An 18,346-nucleotide genomic window follows, 5' to 3' on the forward strand; every position below is an offset into this window, starting at 1 on the left:
ATCTTTTATTTTGAAGAATGCATTTAGTGTCCTCTATGGCCTCAGTAGCCTACTTCAAATCTAATTTTGGTGACTGAAGAAGACGACTAAGTGATACAGTTGTACCTAAAACATCACTAAGACAAACTACTAAAATGAGAAATTCTGGGCTCCTAATAGTTTCCATTAATGAAAATGCATCAGCTGACATTTTACTGTCCTTCCACGTAGAAATTGTTTCAAAAGCGTTGTATATTTTGATGATTGATTCGCCCTGGAACTGAAGATGACCTTCATGCCTTTAAACCCAACGAGTTTCACAAATACCTTGGACAGTAGCCTCCAGTTCCTTTATTTGTATTTACTAGCTTATCAGACAGAGCTAATGTAACAACAATATTCACTTTGATATTTATTATAGATCAATTATAAAATGTAGCACACAGTCTCAACAATTATAATACATATTCAAACTACAAACAACCAATTCGTAGACAAAAGTGAGGATAAGAAATACCTAATACAAAATAAAAATGTGCTGATTTCGGGCAAAAAGTCATGTCATGTACATTGAATGAGCAATAATGTGTGGACGGAAATTCTATCTCTTCGATAATCGAACGATTCTCTGGCACTCAAATGACGAATTGACAAAATTTGAAAATCGCGTATTTAGAATTGTTGATTTTTTTAAAGAGCAGTTTAAAAAGACTTCCCTATAATTCTACACTTACCCTTAGAATAAATGAGTTTGAATCATTTCAACTCTTGACTTACTGCTTATAAGGTTGATGGGTTTTCAATTATTTTTTTAGGATTATTTGATTCATATTTAATTTTGTTTTGGGGGTGGTCATGACCCCCGTGACCCCCCCCTTGGATCCGCCACTGGCCAGTCTCCAGTTTTCAGTCAATATTCAGCTTTTTATTTAAGTTTCAAATATAATAAATTTTCTTTTCTTTGTAATATTTTTATTCCATAGAAAAGTTTAACCACATTAAATAATTAGGTACAAATAGTATTTTTATTATAACAGAAATCAGTATAAAATTTGTTACAAATGTCCAATATAAGCATAAATTGTTACAATATTACTAGATATTAATTGAAATTTATTTGTACTTATTTTTTAACAAAAAATAATGCGCCATTTGTAAGTTTTCAGGTCTGAGCACAATATTGTTGTCTTTAACTTCTTCGTATTTAGCTACAACTTTTCTTAAATCTTCTATTTCTTTCTCGTATTGATCTTTCATAACTTCTATAGTCTGAGCCTGATCTTGGATCGTCTGCTCTACGGTAGCAAATTCTTGCCAAGCGTTTTTCTGTACATCCTGTAAAGAAGAAATTGAAAACTTTACATCAACTACAGGATTAGACTAAAAAGATTTATTTTATTAATTAGTTGTTGCTAATAGAGCTACAAGAAATATATGGTTTCTCTCATTAATATAAAAATAGAGAACTCCCCATAAATTATGATTATAAATGGTACCTTTAGTTGATTTCTAAGCATATCCATCTTAGTCGCCATGTCCGAACCAAGTTTTCTGACAACCTTATTTTCTTGCTGCCTTAGATTCAAAGCTTTTAACAATTGTTCCTGCTCTGCCACCATTTCTTTTGCAAACTCCATAGCCTTATGTAATTGTTTTTTAAGAGCTGTTCGAGATAAATGTACTCCATTTAAGTTATGTTCCAGTTCTAGTTGTTTAGCTTCTAATTTTCTGAAAAGAGTTAATATAAAAATATGGAAAAATAAGTGGTATTTAAAAATATCTAAAAATGTCAACAATATTACGTATCTGCTGATAATGGAGGTAATGAGGAGACTGGTTAATCTAAAATCTTGTTTATAAAAATCGGTGTCAATTGAAAATGGGTGTTATCTGTGCTTAGTGTCAATAGCTCCATTACATCTAATATATTTAGTTTAGTTTTCGTTATCATCGCATGATACATTAAACCATCGACATAAATATTAAAAACGAAATCATCAAACCACTATACGATATAGCCCCAAACATCTGTTCCAATCTTCTTTCTAGAAAAACCCTGCTAATGAAGATCTTAATAAAAATGATGACCATTATTTTTAAATAACGACCACTGAAGTAGGAGCCTGTACAATGACTTCTATAAATACAAACCCCTCTTTAAAGACTTTGTCTCCTCCATTCCAAAAAAATTAGTATCTTAAAAAACCAGATTCATCTTCGCGGACTTCAATAGCCATAATATCTATTGAGCTATGCGTCAATTGACAAAAATGGAGATCTTGTGGAAGATTGAGCTGAACAAAACAACTTAGCGTTATTGCATAATCCAAAACTGTCCTATTTTTTCCCAAGGAAAATATAGAAGATAGGCTACAACCCGGATCTTACCTTTATCAGCATGTCTTTAGAGGACCGTTGCGTTAAAAAGGTGTATAAGCATGTACTAAAAATGCAACATAGGTCCGTGGGAATAACTGTATAAATAAAAGCCCCAAAATGCCTTTCAAACGAAGGTTGAAAATTTATGTTTTATAAATAACATATAAAATCAGAATTCAGTGTTTTTTGTGAGTAAACTAAATATAAGACCAAATACTTACCATGTCGGGATAGTATTATGAGCTTTTTTTCCTGGATTTTCCTCATGATTTACTATGGAATCACTAACAGGAGATTTTTACTGTCATCGTGGCATGTATTTGTCTTTTTAAAGAAGAATTACATGCTATGATTTTTTTCTGACGGATATTCTCAAGATAAAGTTGATTTCATGTAATCGAATGAACTTATCTTACCTATCTTACAGTAAAGTCGTCCCAGAAACGCAACTCAGCAATATTGGCAATATCATTTTAAAGTCGTCTACTTTAAAATGTATAATATACGTCTGAACTTTCAATATAAATGAGTCAGATATTAGAAGAATCTTTCACCAAGTAACAAAAAACAAAATTTGTTTAATTTATTATTGTTTGTATTTTGAGAACGATTTCCGAAGTGAAAATTGAAACGTCAATAAACTTATTTTAACCTTCAATTGTGGCTTATTCCCATTAAAATATTAATTACTTCATAGCTACAACTTCACCTAGCGAAGATAGGTGAGCGACTGCAGCAAATACTGAGCGCCTTAAGACAAAAACGATGGAGTGAGACACTAAGTAAAATGGATATCACGCACAGTAGTAAACAGGCTTGGAATACGATAAAACAACTTGTGATCTCTTAGAGGTAAAATAGCCATGCTCAGTAACGCCAAATCAGATAGCACACCAACTGCTGTTAAATGGTAAATCAAACCACCGATGTAAAGCACCGAAAATGAAAAGAATGCAAGAACAGAAAACAACTTTGTTGCGAAACGTCATTGAATGTTTTTTCAAAACAATATCTGCCCAAAAATTTCGTCCGGCACCCTTCTGATTTGTTTAAGGGGAATAAGCGGCGTCACAACCTGGATTAAATTAATATTTAAATGTCAACTATTACTAAGGATAATATCAATAATGCGATAATTTCACTAAATCCAAAAAACACTTACTTTACATGCTTCTCCAAATGGCTAACACTATTTTCAAGCTTTTGTTTAGTCACAGCATTACTAGCAATCTCTTTATTCAAATCTTCAATGGTTTTATTGTGCGTTTCAATAGATTTTAAAAGTTTTTCTTTTTCCTGTTCGTACTGTATTTTCAATTCTTCATACCACCTAGAAATATGTTTATAATATGTAGTTGAGATATATTAGATGGACTGGCCAACTTTATACATTTAATCATTTAGCTTCATTAATCATTAATAAAAGTGACAGACACAACCAGGGATTAGGAAAATATGGAAAAATAGCACGCAAAAATAATGGCATAAGAATGCTAGACTTCAAGCAAGTAAGCCATTTAAGTAAACCCAGCCAGTGAGATATTCACCTCTAAGAATTATGTTTTAGTGTAATAATTCATTAGAGCGAGGTGTATTAACTCGAGTTAAGAACAGGAGTCACTCCATAGCGCTTTAATGCTCCAGGCCATTCCTTTTTTCCCCTACAGCACTCTGAAATTGCTTGCTTGGGCCTCGAGTCCCCGCTCCGGGCTGCGTCCAGTTCGGTTACTCGGTGTCCGAGGATGTGGGACCTTCGTGCCCAAGTTTTGGGGTTTTGTTATTTTTTTTTTTGGATGACTGTCGCCTTTTTGATGATATTTTTTTGCTAGACTTCTGTGGGATGCACAATTTAGTAATAACTAATAGATTTTTTGAACACAAAACTATCCGTAAGTATACAAGAGAACTTAAAAGTAGAGAAGAGAAATCGATAATTGATTACATGTTAGTGGAAAAAAATAACAGGAGAAACGTAATAGATACAAAAGTTAGAAGGGGTCCACAAATAGGAAGTGACCACTATTTAGTAGTAATGAAAATAAAACGAAATAAGTCAGATAATAACATTAACAAACGGCAAGAAAAGAAACAAGTATATGAAACTATTAGGTCATATAAATTAAGAAATAAAGAAATTACTGAGAAGTAGAATACCAGTAAATAAAGTTAGACCATAAATCAAAAGCTAGGAAATGCTAAAAATTGCTTGGAAAATATACTTACAAAATAATACACCAGAAAGTTATAAGGACTATAAAAAATATAGAAGAATAGTAAAAGAATTTGTACAAAAGTAAAAAAGAACAAATGGACAGAATTTGGAGAAAAGATGTAAACAAGAGAATCAGAAACTGTTGTATGGATTTTAAAAATCAATGAGAAAAGAAAAAATGCAAGACATAAAAAACATAAAGAATAAAACTGGCGAAATTATTACAGAAGAAATTAAAATAATGAACAGATGGAGAGAATATCTCCAGGAGATGCTACAGTCACACTGCTATCAAGAAGAAAATAACCTGTATTAATCTTTAGTTGTGAGTCGTGTGGGTGCTAACAGAACGACAAAAGAGGAAAATATATACAGTAGAAATGAAATCTTTGATTCGAGTTCGAGGAGTTATCAAAAGAGATAGACAACGGAACACACACACTGAATTTAATATCTGATGATTGTATTCTAGGTTTTAAATCATTCAGAACATTTTCACACAGGCAATGTGGAATTAAAAGCAAGGTCACTTTACTCTTAATGAAAAATTAATCTACTTATAATGATTTATTACCAAAAAATTGGTTGGTACTTACTTCTTGCATTCGTTGACACTAGAATTATGGACAGAAATAGGAATAAAATTGTGCATTTGATTTTTGAGCTCTGCTTGAGATTCAATACATGACTTGTTTTTCTCCTTTAACGCCGCGTTTTCTGTTCTACTTTTGACGTATTCTCCATGAAGCACATCAAAGTCACGGCTCATCTGTTCAACTACAAATATAACAAAAACTATCAGTACTATTATTACTATTACTTTTGAGTATTTTAGTACTTCTGGAAATACTCCAGTTGATAGAATTAAATTAATAAGATGAGTGAAAGGTGTTAAAACTGTTTGGTAAGTTTCTTTTAAAAATTTGGCTATTAATTTCGTGAACGTCCCGACAATTAGTATTACTAAGAGACTTTATTATTTGAGAGACCCCTTCTTCGACAATGAGAAGGAAAAAAAAGGACTTGCTCGGAGAAGGATAATTTCTATAATTAAAGACATTATAGTGGCAAGAGATGTAATTATAGTCTCTGCAATTGTAGTAAAAAATTGATTTATTTCGTCTGGAAGTAGATCAGGTTATACCGAACTGGATCTCGTGTCGTTTCTTTCGAAATTTACTATTTTACAGCAGTCTCTAGGTTTATTATTGGAATTAGTAATAAAATTACAGTAAGCTGACTTTTTAGCGATTTGTAATTGCCGATTATATTCAAATTTTTGTTGTTTATAAACTTTGAACAAATCGGGATCCCTAGTGGCATCTGCAAGGTGTTTAATACGAGAAATATTAGATATGTGAGACCTTAATTCATTATTAAACCATTGCACGGGTGTTTTTTGAGTAGTTTGTCGTATTTTTTTATTGGAAAATGCTTTAGTATTAAATTGCTATAAATTTCGGTAAGAAAGACTGTCAAAGAATTATCAAAAAATCTACAGTCTTTCGGTAAGAACGACTGTAGATGAACATGCACGAAAACTGTATAGAACTTACTCAAATGCATCCTAATTCATAGCAACAAATTCACCCCTTTCTCAAAAACGCACCCCTTTAAATGCACCCCGCGGCCTTTTTATATTTGGCTTTCACTTTTTCATAATTTGAAACAATAAAACCCCTTTAACGTTGTAGTTCCTTTCTGAAGTACATAATCAGTGGCCCATAGTAGAATCGATTCTTGAACATGGATGTTCTATAAAGTTAGGCATTTCTCGTCTATGTTTTGTGAGATTTTTATCATCTATTGTTTCCTGTAACCCTGATTTTTAATCTTTTTTATTTTGTAATAAAGTTTCCCATAAAGATAATCAAATCAAGCTAAAATAGTAGAAGCTACTTATTCATAAAAACTACATATCTGCATTGAAAGATATGGATGGACAATAGGGATCAACTCTTGTAATACTTACAACTTTGTTTAAATATAATTCAATTAATAACTCCAACAAAAAGTTTATACTTAAATAATAACACATTGTACAAAATACCTTTTGCTTCGTATATCTTTAAAACTTCCTCTAATTTATCCTGTTTCAATGAGCATTTCTTAATAAGCGCGTCATTTTGTTCTCTCGTATTTTTCAACTCTCGTTTTGAGTTCTCTAATTCTATGGCTAGTTTGGAACTGCAAGTTTCATCTTCGTTAAGTTTTTTGTACAAGCTTTCATTTTCTTCAATAATTTCTTTTACTTTTCCTAGTGAAAACAAAACTAGTTATTCAAGTACAATAAAGAAGATCACAAATTCATTAATATATTTATTTCTATATTGTTAATTGTTTTTTAATAAAAAGATCTCGAAGTTATTTCAACATCTGCTATACTATCAAAAAATATACAAATATTACGGGACTCCGGCTTGGTTCTTAGATATTGTTACGTTTTTCTGTGGGCTTAGGAATTAAGTGAAATAAACGTATTTTAACCAATTTTATTTAACTCAATTACTAAAAAAAACTCACTTAATGACAAATATCTTATTAACAATTACAAATATACTAATAATTATCACCTACAATAATATGGGTATAGCTTACAAATAAACTTGTCTAATTTTACTGTATCTTCAAAGGGATATAGCAGCTGTTTTTATACACAAACACCTGTTATATATATACCGCCAGCCAAGGCACGAATGCCTAATCAGCGGTTTCACCACGAGATTCCATAAAAATATCGCGAGTAAAGCATTAAGAGAAATTAGTATTCTTTTTCTTCCTCTTTATAAACAATTTTGATTGTTCATTGGCGGATTAATATCTCTATGGAAGGTTGTCAATCCATCTTTTGCGCAGTCGTCCGATACTTTTTTTGCCGATTGGTGACTTATCTCTTGCTATTTTGACGCTTCGTTCGGCTCGCGGAGATAAGAATACGGCCGAGGTCAGAAGGCCCTGCCTGTCGTAAGAGGCGACTAATGGGTAGGAATCGAGAGGTGGAGAGCCGTCGCTTGAGGTGTCGGGTCTGTAGAAACGCACTCGAGGCGCTTAGGCGTCACGGTCACCGGTCTACACTCCTAGTATCCGAGACGAGACTCTCGTGGGACCACTCTACTCCCATTCCAAGAGAACCAGGCGAGGTTGAACGAGCTGGGCCCGTACACACCTCTTTTGGTCTTACACCACCAATAGGAGCGTCGGTGTCTCGGCGAGGTGGAAATTCCTATGCCTGCGTCACCCGTCCGCCGATGGGTGAGGTAATCGCAACACAGGTACTACGGGGGAGGTGGAACCCCGCGATGCGTATGTAACGCGCCACCTTCATTTTGGTGTCGGACTCGTAGGGGCAGTGGAGGCGCTAACGGTCGTATGCCGAAAGGCCAGGAAGACCAGGGTCCTGCCAGTTTTTCATAATTGAAGGGTAAAAATATGCTATTTTTAAGACAGGGGTCTCCTCCATTTTGCTTATGTGAATATTCCATTCTTTTTTCTATTTTGTGTCCATTCATTTATATACTGTACGTTACATTTTCTTCTAATGTCTTTACTTTTCTTTCGATCTCTAAGCCTATTTCCTGTAATTCTTCTCAGTACTCTCATCTCTGCCGTTTCCAGTAGCCTTTGTGTCGTGGCTGTGTCGGGTCTTGTTTCTGAGGCATGTCTCATTTTTGGTCTTACACTGGCTTTATAAATTCTTAACTTCATCTCAGTGTTAATGTGTCCGTTTCGCCATATAGTGTTATTAAGGCATCCTGCCAGTCTATTTGTTGTTTGTACTTGATCTCTTACTTCTTTATTCAGGTCTCCATGGATAGACAGTGTAATTCGCAGGTATTTTATTTCCATTACTTGTTCAATACTTTTTATGATTGAATATTTTCTGAGATTAAATTGTCATATTATATTCTTTTTCTCTTATGTTAAATCTGTGGACCAGTCTTTGCAGACTATCTTCATCTTGGGCTATCAATATTGCGTCGTCTGCGTAACAGAGTATGTTTATTTTGTTTCCCATTCTGTATCCTCTTTCTTTCTTAACGCTGTTGATGATTTCATCCATGATTAAATCGAAGAGCATGGGACTCAATAAATCCCCTTGCTTTCGCTCCCTATTTCTATAGGTTCTGTAAGTTGTCCATCTATTTTCTTCCATTTTATTGTTTTGGTAGATGTTTTCGATAGTTTTTATAATATTTAGGAGAACTTCTCTATTATACAGAAGATGGATTACATCTTTGAGTCTTACTCTGTCAAACGCTTTCTTTAGGTCAATCAGACACAGAAATGTTGGTCTATTATACTCTAGTGACTTCTCAGTAATTTGCTTTATAACGAATATTGAATCTGTACAAGAACTTCCACAACGAAAACCCTGTTGTTCATCCGATAAACTTATCCTATGATTTATTCTTTTTCTTCTCATTGCGCCGTCTCCTTTCGAAGGTTGGCGATCCAAATGGCAATTGTAGTTTTGGAAACTGCTGCGCGAAAGATCTCTGCGGATGAGCGGTCGAACCATCTCCTCAGGTCTTTCAGCCACGAGTTCTGGCGTCTTCCTACTGATCTTTTGCCCTGTACTTTTCCTTCCAGTATAACTTGAAGTAATTCATATCTTTCGCCTCTCAGCACATGACCCAAGTATTGCATTTTCCTCTCTTTGATTATTCTTAGTAATTCTTTTTGTTTACACATGCGACGAAGTACCTCAGCATTAGTTACTCTTTGTACCCATGGAATCCTCAACATTCGTCTGTATATATACATCTCAAAGGCATATGATTTATTAGTACTTGTAAAATTTTAGTTGTAAGTTTTAGCGTACTATTTAACAAGTTTATACCTCTGTAGTTTTCTGGCTGTTTTTATCTCCTTTTTTGAATAGTAGAATAAGTTCGCTCGTTCTCCATTCTTTCGGTATTTATTGTGTTTTATAATTTTATTAATTAATGTTGTTAATGAGAAGACGGGGTAGACCAAAGCTGAGGTGGATGGACGGGGTAACACAAGATGCCGAGAAGATCGGAGTCGGCAACTGGAAAATGCAAGCGAGGGACAGAATAGAATGGCGTAGAAAGCTTGAGAAGGTCGAGGCCCTCTAAGGGCTGTAGCACCAAGATGATGATGATGATGATTGTTCTGTCATTGCTGCTCCACAATATTTTAGTACTTCGTTTGGTATCCCGTCTTTACCTGCTGCTTAGCTCGATAGAATTGTTGCCGGTTCCAAGTTCGGATAAAGGAGGAGGGGGTCTACAGCCAGTTTAGCACCCTACTGATAGACTTTAAAACCATACAGCTCACAGAAACAGGATTATGCCTCGGAGCAGGGATGAAAATTAGTATTCATTATTCATAATTTGAGAATCTAAATAGAACTCAAGCACAACCTAAAACATTGTGTTGATTTGCATTAGGTAAAAATGACGACAGCAGAATCATCACAGGTCTGAATAAAAGCATCTGAGTAAAAGCATTTGGCAAGGAATAGGTGGGGTCTTTGGAGTTTGGGAAGCATGATAGGATAAGATAGGATAGCATAATAGTTTAGCACTCCATCAGCCTCTACGAAGTCGGGATTAAAAATTTTGTGTGCTTGTGCGTCAACGCAAGTCATAGTTGAGCAGCCGATAGGTAATGGGCGCAGCACAAATACGAGACGATCTAAAATAATCAAATATAAAGAATGTCTGTTTCCGAGCTAAACAAAACCAAGAAGACATTATATTGTTCAGTGACTAAGTGCCCTCCTTTAAACACCTTTATGGAGATACAACAATAATATGAATCTGAAGTGAACGTGAATAAGAACGGTGAATGGGTAAAAAAACCGAATGTCATTATTTTTTTACAAATAAAATTGCAGAAAATAGCCTTTGTCCCATTTAACTTAACTAATATATGTGATATACAAAATATGTTTATTTTACCTGTGAACTTGCTCATTTCTATTTCATATTCCTCAATTATTTCATCTTTCTCTTTAACAGAATCTTCGTACGCGTCTAATAGGGGCCCTAACGTGTGTCTGTTTACATTTCCCCAAATAACTGGTATATGTTTATGATCTCGATGTACTTCTGAGAGAATTTCTTTACTACTGGAAGATTCTAGGACATCTCGTTTGTGGTACGATTCTACACCTGGTTTGGGTATGTTATTTGTTCGTAAAAGTTCTTGGTACCTTTCCAATTGTAGATTTAATCTACAAAAAAAAAACAGTTAAAATGTAATGAATAATAAAAATGATAAAGTGCGGCATGATCACCTAATCAGACTCCTGACAGAAAAGAATTTAGATAAACGAGACATCCGACTAATAGCAAATATGTACTACAATCAGAAAGCAGTAGTGAGAGTAGAGAATAATACCACTGAAGAAATTGAAATAAAGCGAGGTGTGAGACAAGGGTGTATACTGTCACCAACCCTGTTTAATCTCTATTCCAAAGACGTAATGAATAGAACACTCTCTGAGCAATCCGTAGGTATTAAAATAAATGGTGTTAGATTAAACAATCTGAGATTTACCGACGACACCGTTCTGATCGCAGAAACACTTGAAGAGCTACAGACATTGGTGAATAAGATAGCAGACTGCAGCGAAGAATATGGACTATCTTTGAACATAAAAAAAACTAAATTTATGGTAATATCGAAATCAACACAAAATGTCCAAAATTTATATTTACACAATGAAATTATCGATCGAGTTAGCAAATACAAATATTTAGGCACTTTTATAAATGAAGACAACGATAGCTCAGCAGAAATCAAAATAAGAATAGAAAAAGCCAGATCCATATTCACTAAAATGAAGAGAGTGTTCTGCGGAAGAAATTTGAGCCTTGAAATGAAACTTCGCCTGATGATATGTTACGTACTTTCTGTGCTGTTCTACGGAATGGAGTCATGGACATTGAAAAAGATTGATACCAAAAAATTAGAGGCATTTGAACTGTGGATGTATCGCAGAATCCTGAGAATATCATGGACCGAGAGAGTCACAAATGTCGAGGTCTTGAGAAGAATGAATAAAGAAAAGGAAGTCATATTTACGATCAAAAAACGAAAACTGCAATACTTGGGACACATTACAAGAGGCGAAAGATATGAACTGCTTCGAATAATTATGCAAGGGAAAATAGCAGGAAAAAGGTCCATAGGAAGAAGACGAAACTCCTGGCTAAAGAATCTACGGGAATGGTATAGCTGTAGCAGCAACGAATTGTTTCGGTTAGCAGTTTCGAAAATACGTATAGCCCTGATGATCGCCAACCTTCGGAACGAAGATGGCACTTGAAGAAGATTATGAAGGGAATGTTCAACAAGAAGCAATAATAACTGCAACAAAAAGACGAGTGTCATGCAGCTAAAGAACGCGAAAGCTCCTGTTCCAGAAAATATAAGTAATGAAATACTCACAGAAGTTCCGGATAAATTAATGGAGATTCCTGCATTTATCTTAAATAAGTGCCTCAACGAAGATGAGCCACCACTCAAAGAATGGAATAGAACCATCATATCTGCCATTTAGAAAAAAGAAATCAAGAAAGACAGCAAAAATTACAGGGGCATTACTATAATATCCACAAGAAAACTGAATTCCTGTAGTTGGCTGAATCCATGTGAGTATACCATGAATCACAAAAATCTTTGCTGGTTGGCGGGCATGCAAAGGCGGCATCACTACTTGGACTGCATTTCCCGGAGCACAATGGTCTACGCGATCTTCTGGCCTAGACGTAGACCCGCCGCACGCATCCCGCGATGCCAGGAGACATATGCGTGTAGCATTGCGATTTATTTTGATTTACCTTGTATATGTTAAAAACACCGAAATATATTTTAAATTCGTAATAGTTTTTCGTTATTCGTTATTCATCACTTTATACCAGTGATGAAACTTCAGACCTTGAACTAAACACAGAAAATCGTCTATGAATAGGTCCGGGGTCACCTGGAGAAAAATCGGGATCTCTGTCCGGATCTTAAAATTGTTCATTTGAACTGTTACTACCCGTTATTCAAAAGACTTAAAATACCATAAAACGAGGTCACGGTGGCGTCTTCTACATTTTGCAGGTGCTGCATCCAAGCGGCTAAAATATGAATTATTTATTCCTTGCAAAACGAGGCAGCTCCGGAGCTGTGACTTTTTTGCACTGAATCCAATAAGGAAACACCTGAATATTCATTATATGTATTTCCCTTACGAGTTACCGGAGCTGCCTCGCTTTTGCACCAATCGATAGAGCACCTTTGTGTAAAAATCGTAAAAATATGGAGCTGCCTCCTTTTTGTACCGATGTTTTCAATTGCCATCTGATGAGTTTTAGAAAAACTACATATGACCGGTTTTCCTCAAATACTTCTTAGTGCTGCAGTTAAAAATGTAATTTTTAACTGCTACAAATTCCATAAAAACATAATATTTATTGATTTTCAAAGATACGTTTTATTTTGTAAATGGATGATAAGGTAATAAATTATTTATTATAATTGATAACTTAAAACACATACCTATAAACTACTGTTTTCAACATAGCTAAATCTTCAGTAAATTCTTTCCTCTTTGCTTTTAATATTTCGTTTTCATTAAGAACCTTTTCATTATCAGAATTACATTTGGCTATTTCGTTCCTATATTCTTCACATTTTTTACATATTTTTAACTTCTCTAACTCGATTTTCAATGCGTTGTTTTCATATAATACCTGTTCATAATTTTCTTCTAATTCTTCGATATCTTTTTTAAAGTGCGAATTGGCCAGTTGAAGTAAATTTACTTTTTCTCTAAGCTTGGTTATTTTGTTGACGGAGAGACCTTCTAGTTCATTAAATCTGGAGTTCAATTCTCTATTTTCTTCCAGTAACCGGTAATTTTCTTTAACTAAGTGTCTTCTAGATAATTTTGAACCTGTGTTAGGTTCTACTGTTTCAAGTATAATTTCGGTATGAATTGGATCTTCATCCTTAATAATGGCCTAAAAAACAAGTTGTAGATTTTATTCTAATAAAGCTTGAAGTAAAAATAACATTATGGACCAAAAACCTTCAACATATAAAATAAAAAAACACAGAAAGGTTTAAATGTATTTAAAATTTTATCTAATAAGATCCAAATGTCTTCAAATATACACTATAGAGTCCAATCGTCAGAGACGAAAATGCCATTCTACCTCTAAAAATCATACAAGCTGATTTTTGCTAAAATGTCAATTATTGGAGCCCAAAAAAGATGCAAAAGAGTTTGCTACCCTTATCCTCTGGTTTTTCCCTAAAACCCCCCTTGTAGGGGGAAAACGGAAAACATCGATTGCCCAAGAATCTGTACGCTGTACAAAAAAATGTTTCAAACAAGAAATGTGGCTGAGATAATTTTAAATAGAAATGTTTGTTAACACTTTTTGTGTAGAATAAACTGTTCTCTCATAAACAACGCTTGAAGTGACCGGCGATGTTAAATGTCAGTTACGCGCGCGAAATCAATTTAATTTTAAATAAACTTTGGATAAAACTCGACGGTAAAAATTAGATATCTTTTGAACTAAGTGTCCTATCGACAAAAATTAAAATGAGTTCTAAAGATAAATAGTGCGACTTTTGTATACAGTTTTTGCATTTTCTAACGTTATAAACGTCACATTTTTATTAATTTATATTTAAATAATTATTGTATTTTAATTTCTTTATTAATTTATTAATTAATTTAACTTCAGCTTCTTTTTTACTATTTTTTTTTCAAAAAGTAGTTGGCTTTCTTTCTTTCCTTTCTTTCTTTTCGGTAGAATAAATATTTGCCCTCCCTCTTTCTGTCTGCTAGTAAATATTCTGTTCTATGTTAACAGAAGAGCTAATTCCATCATAGGCATACATCCTATGGCATCTGTGCTATACTTCATTATAATCTTCCACTTACTTTCTGTCAATCACCTTTCGTAGTGGGAATATTCTTTTTTGTCAGTAATTGAAATTTATATTGGAAGGTAGGAATTATTAAAAGCTTCATTTTATGGTCTGCAGAATTTTCTTGGGGTGAGTACTTTCATTGAAATCTATATTCAATAATTCTGACAGCATTTTCAATATTCGTAACCTCACTTCTTTAAAGACACGTTTTCCATTCTATGCATGTAGGAATCTAACAGAATTTAACTAAGTTTAATATTAATTTTATTTCATTTTATCTTTGCCATTTTCTATTTGTTTAATTGTTTTTTTTTTAGCCCTTTTTCTATCCGAATTGTCGAATAAAGGCCTCTCCCATTTCTCGCCATTCATCCCTGTTGTGTGCTAGGCGTTTCCACATTGGTCCTGCGACTCTTTTGATATCGTCGCTCCAGCGCATTTGAGGTCTTCCTCTTGGTCTCTTCGCATCGTACGGTCGCCAGTTTCCGACTTCTTTGTTCCATCTACCATCTTCGAGACGTTCGTTGTGTCCAGCCCATTTCCATTTTAATTTAGCTGCTTGTTTCGCGGCGTCCTTTATTTTTGTTTTGTTCCGGATTGCTTCGTTCGTTTGCCGATCTATTAGTGAGATACCAAGCATCTGTCGTTCCATGGCTCGCTGAGTTTTTCGAATCTTGTCCATGTTCTTTTTTGTGAATGTCCAGGTTTGAGCTCCGTAAGTGAGAACGGGAAGGATACAAGAATCGAACACTTTGGATCGAAGGTTTTGGGGTATCTTTTTGTCTTTCAGTATGTATGAGAGTTTTCCAAATGCGGCCCATCCCATTCTTACTCGTCTGCTTATTTCGGTAGTTTGGTTTTCTTTGTTTACCTTGATATTCTGACCCAGATATATGTATTCTTCTACATGTTCCACTTTTGTTCCTTGGATGGTTATCGTCGGTTGATCATCTTTATTCGACATTAGCTTAGTTTTACTCAGATTCATTTTCAGTCCTTTTTTTATGGATTCCGTATGAAGCTCATCGATCATCGTCTTCAGTTCTTTCCAGCTGTCGGCTATTAGTACTACGTCATCTACATATCTCTGTTTAATTGTAATTTTGGTAAAATAATTGGCAAGAAAATTAACCCCCTTTGATGTTTCTCTAATACAGACTATTTAATATTCTAGTTTATGGGATATTTCTAGAACATTTTATTTGGATTTATTGGAGAATTTATTGAAGATTTTACTAAATATTTTATGAAATATTTCTATATTCCCCTCCCAGGGCATATAAAGTAAAAAATATATAAAGAATAGTAGGAAAATGTATCTTGTCTTTCAGGCACAATACAAAAAATCCAAAACGCTAACTGAATAATTAAATTACCACTTTAAATATGTAGAACACAATAATTATTGTATAAAAACACAATAATAAATACACAATAATTAATAATATTTTTCATTATATTTAGATATAGATACCTAATATTAGGCTTATAAAAAAAGTAGACAGAACGAGTCGTTCTGTTTATTTTTGTCATAAGCTGTCATAAACAGAAGATTGTGTTCCTTTGTATGTGTTAGCAGTAGAAAAGAGACATATCTGTGAGAGAAGAGAGCATTTGACAACAGCTATAAAAAAAAGAAGAAAGGGAAAGATCAATGGAAGGATTGCAAAAAGAGTGGAACAACCAGGAAAATGTTGCCCAGTGGACCAAGATGCTGATCCCGAGCCTAAGGGACTAGGTAGATTGTCTGTTTTAGGGCGTATCTTCATAGGTTCAGAAAGACAGTTCAGAAAGGAATTAAAAGAGCGATGGAGGATCAAGAGGTTTGGAGGAGGAGCAAGCATTGGACCGGGAGGATTGGAGAAGGAGAACGGGAATACGGCGATAGCCGTCTCCAAAATGTATTGTATTTACCAGTTGGATTAATGTCAAACGTCAATAAACTTATTTTAACCTTCAATTGTGGTTTATTTCCATTAAAATAGTAATTACTTACACAAATTTTAGGGACTCAAAATGGAGGTAGCATAAAAAAATTTTAAACCCCCCCCCCTCAGACAAATTCTAGGTGCACCACTTGGCCTACCCACATGCTCTGGAGGACCTAACGGGAGGCCACACATATTTAGAAGCAAGCAGCCCATCGATGCCACAAGTATCATTGAAATTTATTTAATGTAAAGCATTAGACAGGGTTGTTTTTGCTATTTAACACATTCACTGCCAGTGTAAAATTTGAATGGACTCTCGGGTGCCGTTAGCATCTATTTTTAGTATTTTAGCTTCTTTTGTATAATAGTTTTTTAATTGAATAGTATCTAGTTGATAATTGAGGTATAACTATCAAATTATGTTCCAATTCCCCTATAGTAATTGGTTTCCACTCCGTTATTCTAGATTTCTCTTTTCCAGCAGAACTTGAAATTTCTTCAGCATACCTATTTGTTTCATCAACGACAAGTGGAAAAAATGTGTCATCTGTCAAAAGATTAAAATAACTATCGGATTATTGCCTAAAAGTTGAACTAATAATCCACAATTTCCCGTAAAATTGATATTTTCTTTGATCGGAGGTGGATCGTCCCATATATAATTATTTTGAATAGTATATATTAGTTTTTAATATCGGTACCTGTACCTCAGCAGCGATATTAGTATCTTCATGGTTAGTACGCTGTGATTCACAATCCGAATCCGTCAAATCTATTAAATCTTCATCGTCGGCGTACTCGCTTCCACTTGACTCATAATCATCAAAGCTGTCATCATCAGATTCTTCTAGTATTCGTCGTAATTCTTCATCCGTTAAAGGCTTCTTCAATTCGAATTCTGTTCTTCTTTCTTTAACGTCAGACGGACCAGGGTTATTGCCAGAAGCCATAATTAAATACCTTTAATTATTTACAAAACAAAATCCTAACTTTCGAACCGATATGAAATTTGAGACACAATAAACGTTCTCGCAGTACCGATGAAGTCTGATAGCTTTAAAGCAAGTGCCGACTACTTAAAAACATCGTTATCTGCAAATATGTACACGACGCACGTATGGTGTGGTCGGCACAGGGCGTATATAGCCGAGCACGCCATAGTGGCGTGACCGGCAGTGAATGAGTTAAATATTATTTTTTATGTGCTAAATAAATATGATTAATTAAATCATTGTTTTATTTGCTTCCAGCTAAAGGTTCATTGTTTAATTCATAGTTTAAGACAAGACGGATTCACACTTAAGGGACTGAGCTAGGCGAAATAGACGATAAGCTCCCATGGTTGAGGTTTTATTTTTTTAATAGTAATTCAATTCTCTTTGGTAGTCTTATCGTTACAATACTGCACTGTTACGCTGCAAATGATGTAAGTTTCTATAAAGCCGTTAAATAAATAAACGTTGCGCGATCTATGCGCGATCAAACGCGCGCGAAAAACAACAAAACCCCAGAAGAAGACATTGTCTAATACTTAATTAATAAATGCATAAAAAGTGGAAAAATCCCAACATCATGAAACAACACCACCATGATAATCTGCATATGGAGGGAGATCCCACAGTCTTTTCTTCCACGTGTACAAATTAATCATAAATATACTAACAAGATGATTAACAAATTAATATTAAAGTAACATATAATAAAAATGTAATTTTTCAAGAAACCAAAAGAATGGCGGTCTTACGGGGTCTAAGGACACAATATAAATGGAGTATTAGTTTGCTGAAGGTCGGTTCTTATTCATCAAACACCAAAACTAAAAATTTCTACTTTAAATAATAAAAACGATGCATTTTTCAGGAAAACTTCATATAACTTTCTTTATTTTTTTTAAGTCTTTATTTAAAACAGGCAGTTCAGGCTGACTTCTTTCATC

The 18,346-nt window shown here is 34.3% G+C and overlaps 2 protein-coding genes across 5 annotated transcripts in view; one reads left to right on the forward strand and one right to left on the reverse strand.

Moving 5' to 3' along the window:
- The window catches only part of LOC140441179 (venom serine protease-like), a 318,277-nt gene that overhangs the window by 220,200 nt on the left and 79,731 nt on the right, over nt 1-18,346 (forward strand). The gene's annotated exons all lie outside the window — the stretch shown is intronic.
- Nucleotides 1,005-18,346, reverse strand: part of LOC140440560 (centrosomal protein of 89 kDa-like) — a 28,168-nt gene continuing 10,826 nt past the window's right edge. For 3 of the 4 annotated variants that reach the window (XM_072530937.1, XM_072530938.1, XM_072530939.1), the window contains exons 3-9: nt 13,091-13,554; nt 10,498-10,772; nt 6,621-6,827; nt 5,167-5,347; nt 3,521-3,688; nt 1,476-1,707; nt 1,005-1,314 (exon numbers count right to left, since the gene is read on the reverse strand). In XM_072530937.1, the coding sequence (XP_072387038.1) occupies nt 1,093-1,314; nt 1,476-1,707; nt 3,521-3,688; nt 5,167-5,347; nt 6,621-6,827; nt 10,498-10,772; nt 13,091-13,554 (1,749 nt within the window). In that variant the 3' untranslated portion in view covers nt 1,005-1,092. The remainder of the gene's footprint in view (nt 1,315-1,475; nt 1,708-3,520; nt 3,689-5,166; nt 5,348-6,620; nt 6,828-10,497; nt 10,773-13,090; nt 13,555-18,346) is intronic. The other variant, XM_072530940.1, reaches the window with a different exon arrangement.

Source organism: Diabrotica undecimpunctata, chromosome 5, assembly GCF_040954645.1.
Source record: "Diabrotica undecimpunctata isolate CICGRU chromosome 5, icDiaUnde3, whole genome shotgun sequence".
NCBI lineage: Eukaryota > Metazoa > Arthropoda > Insecta > Coleoptera > Chrysomelidae > Diabrotica > Diabrotica undecimpunctata.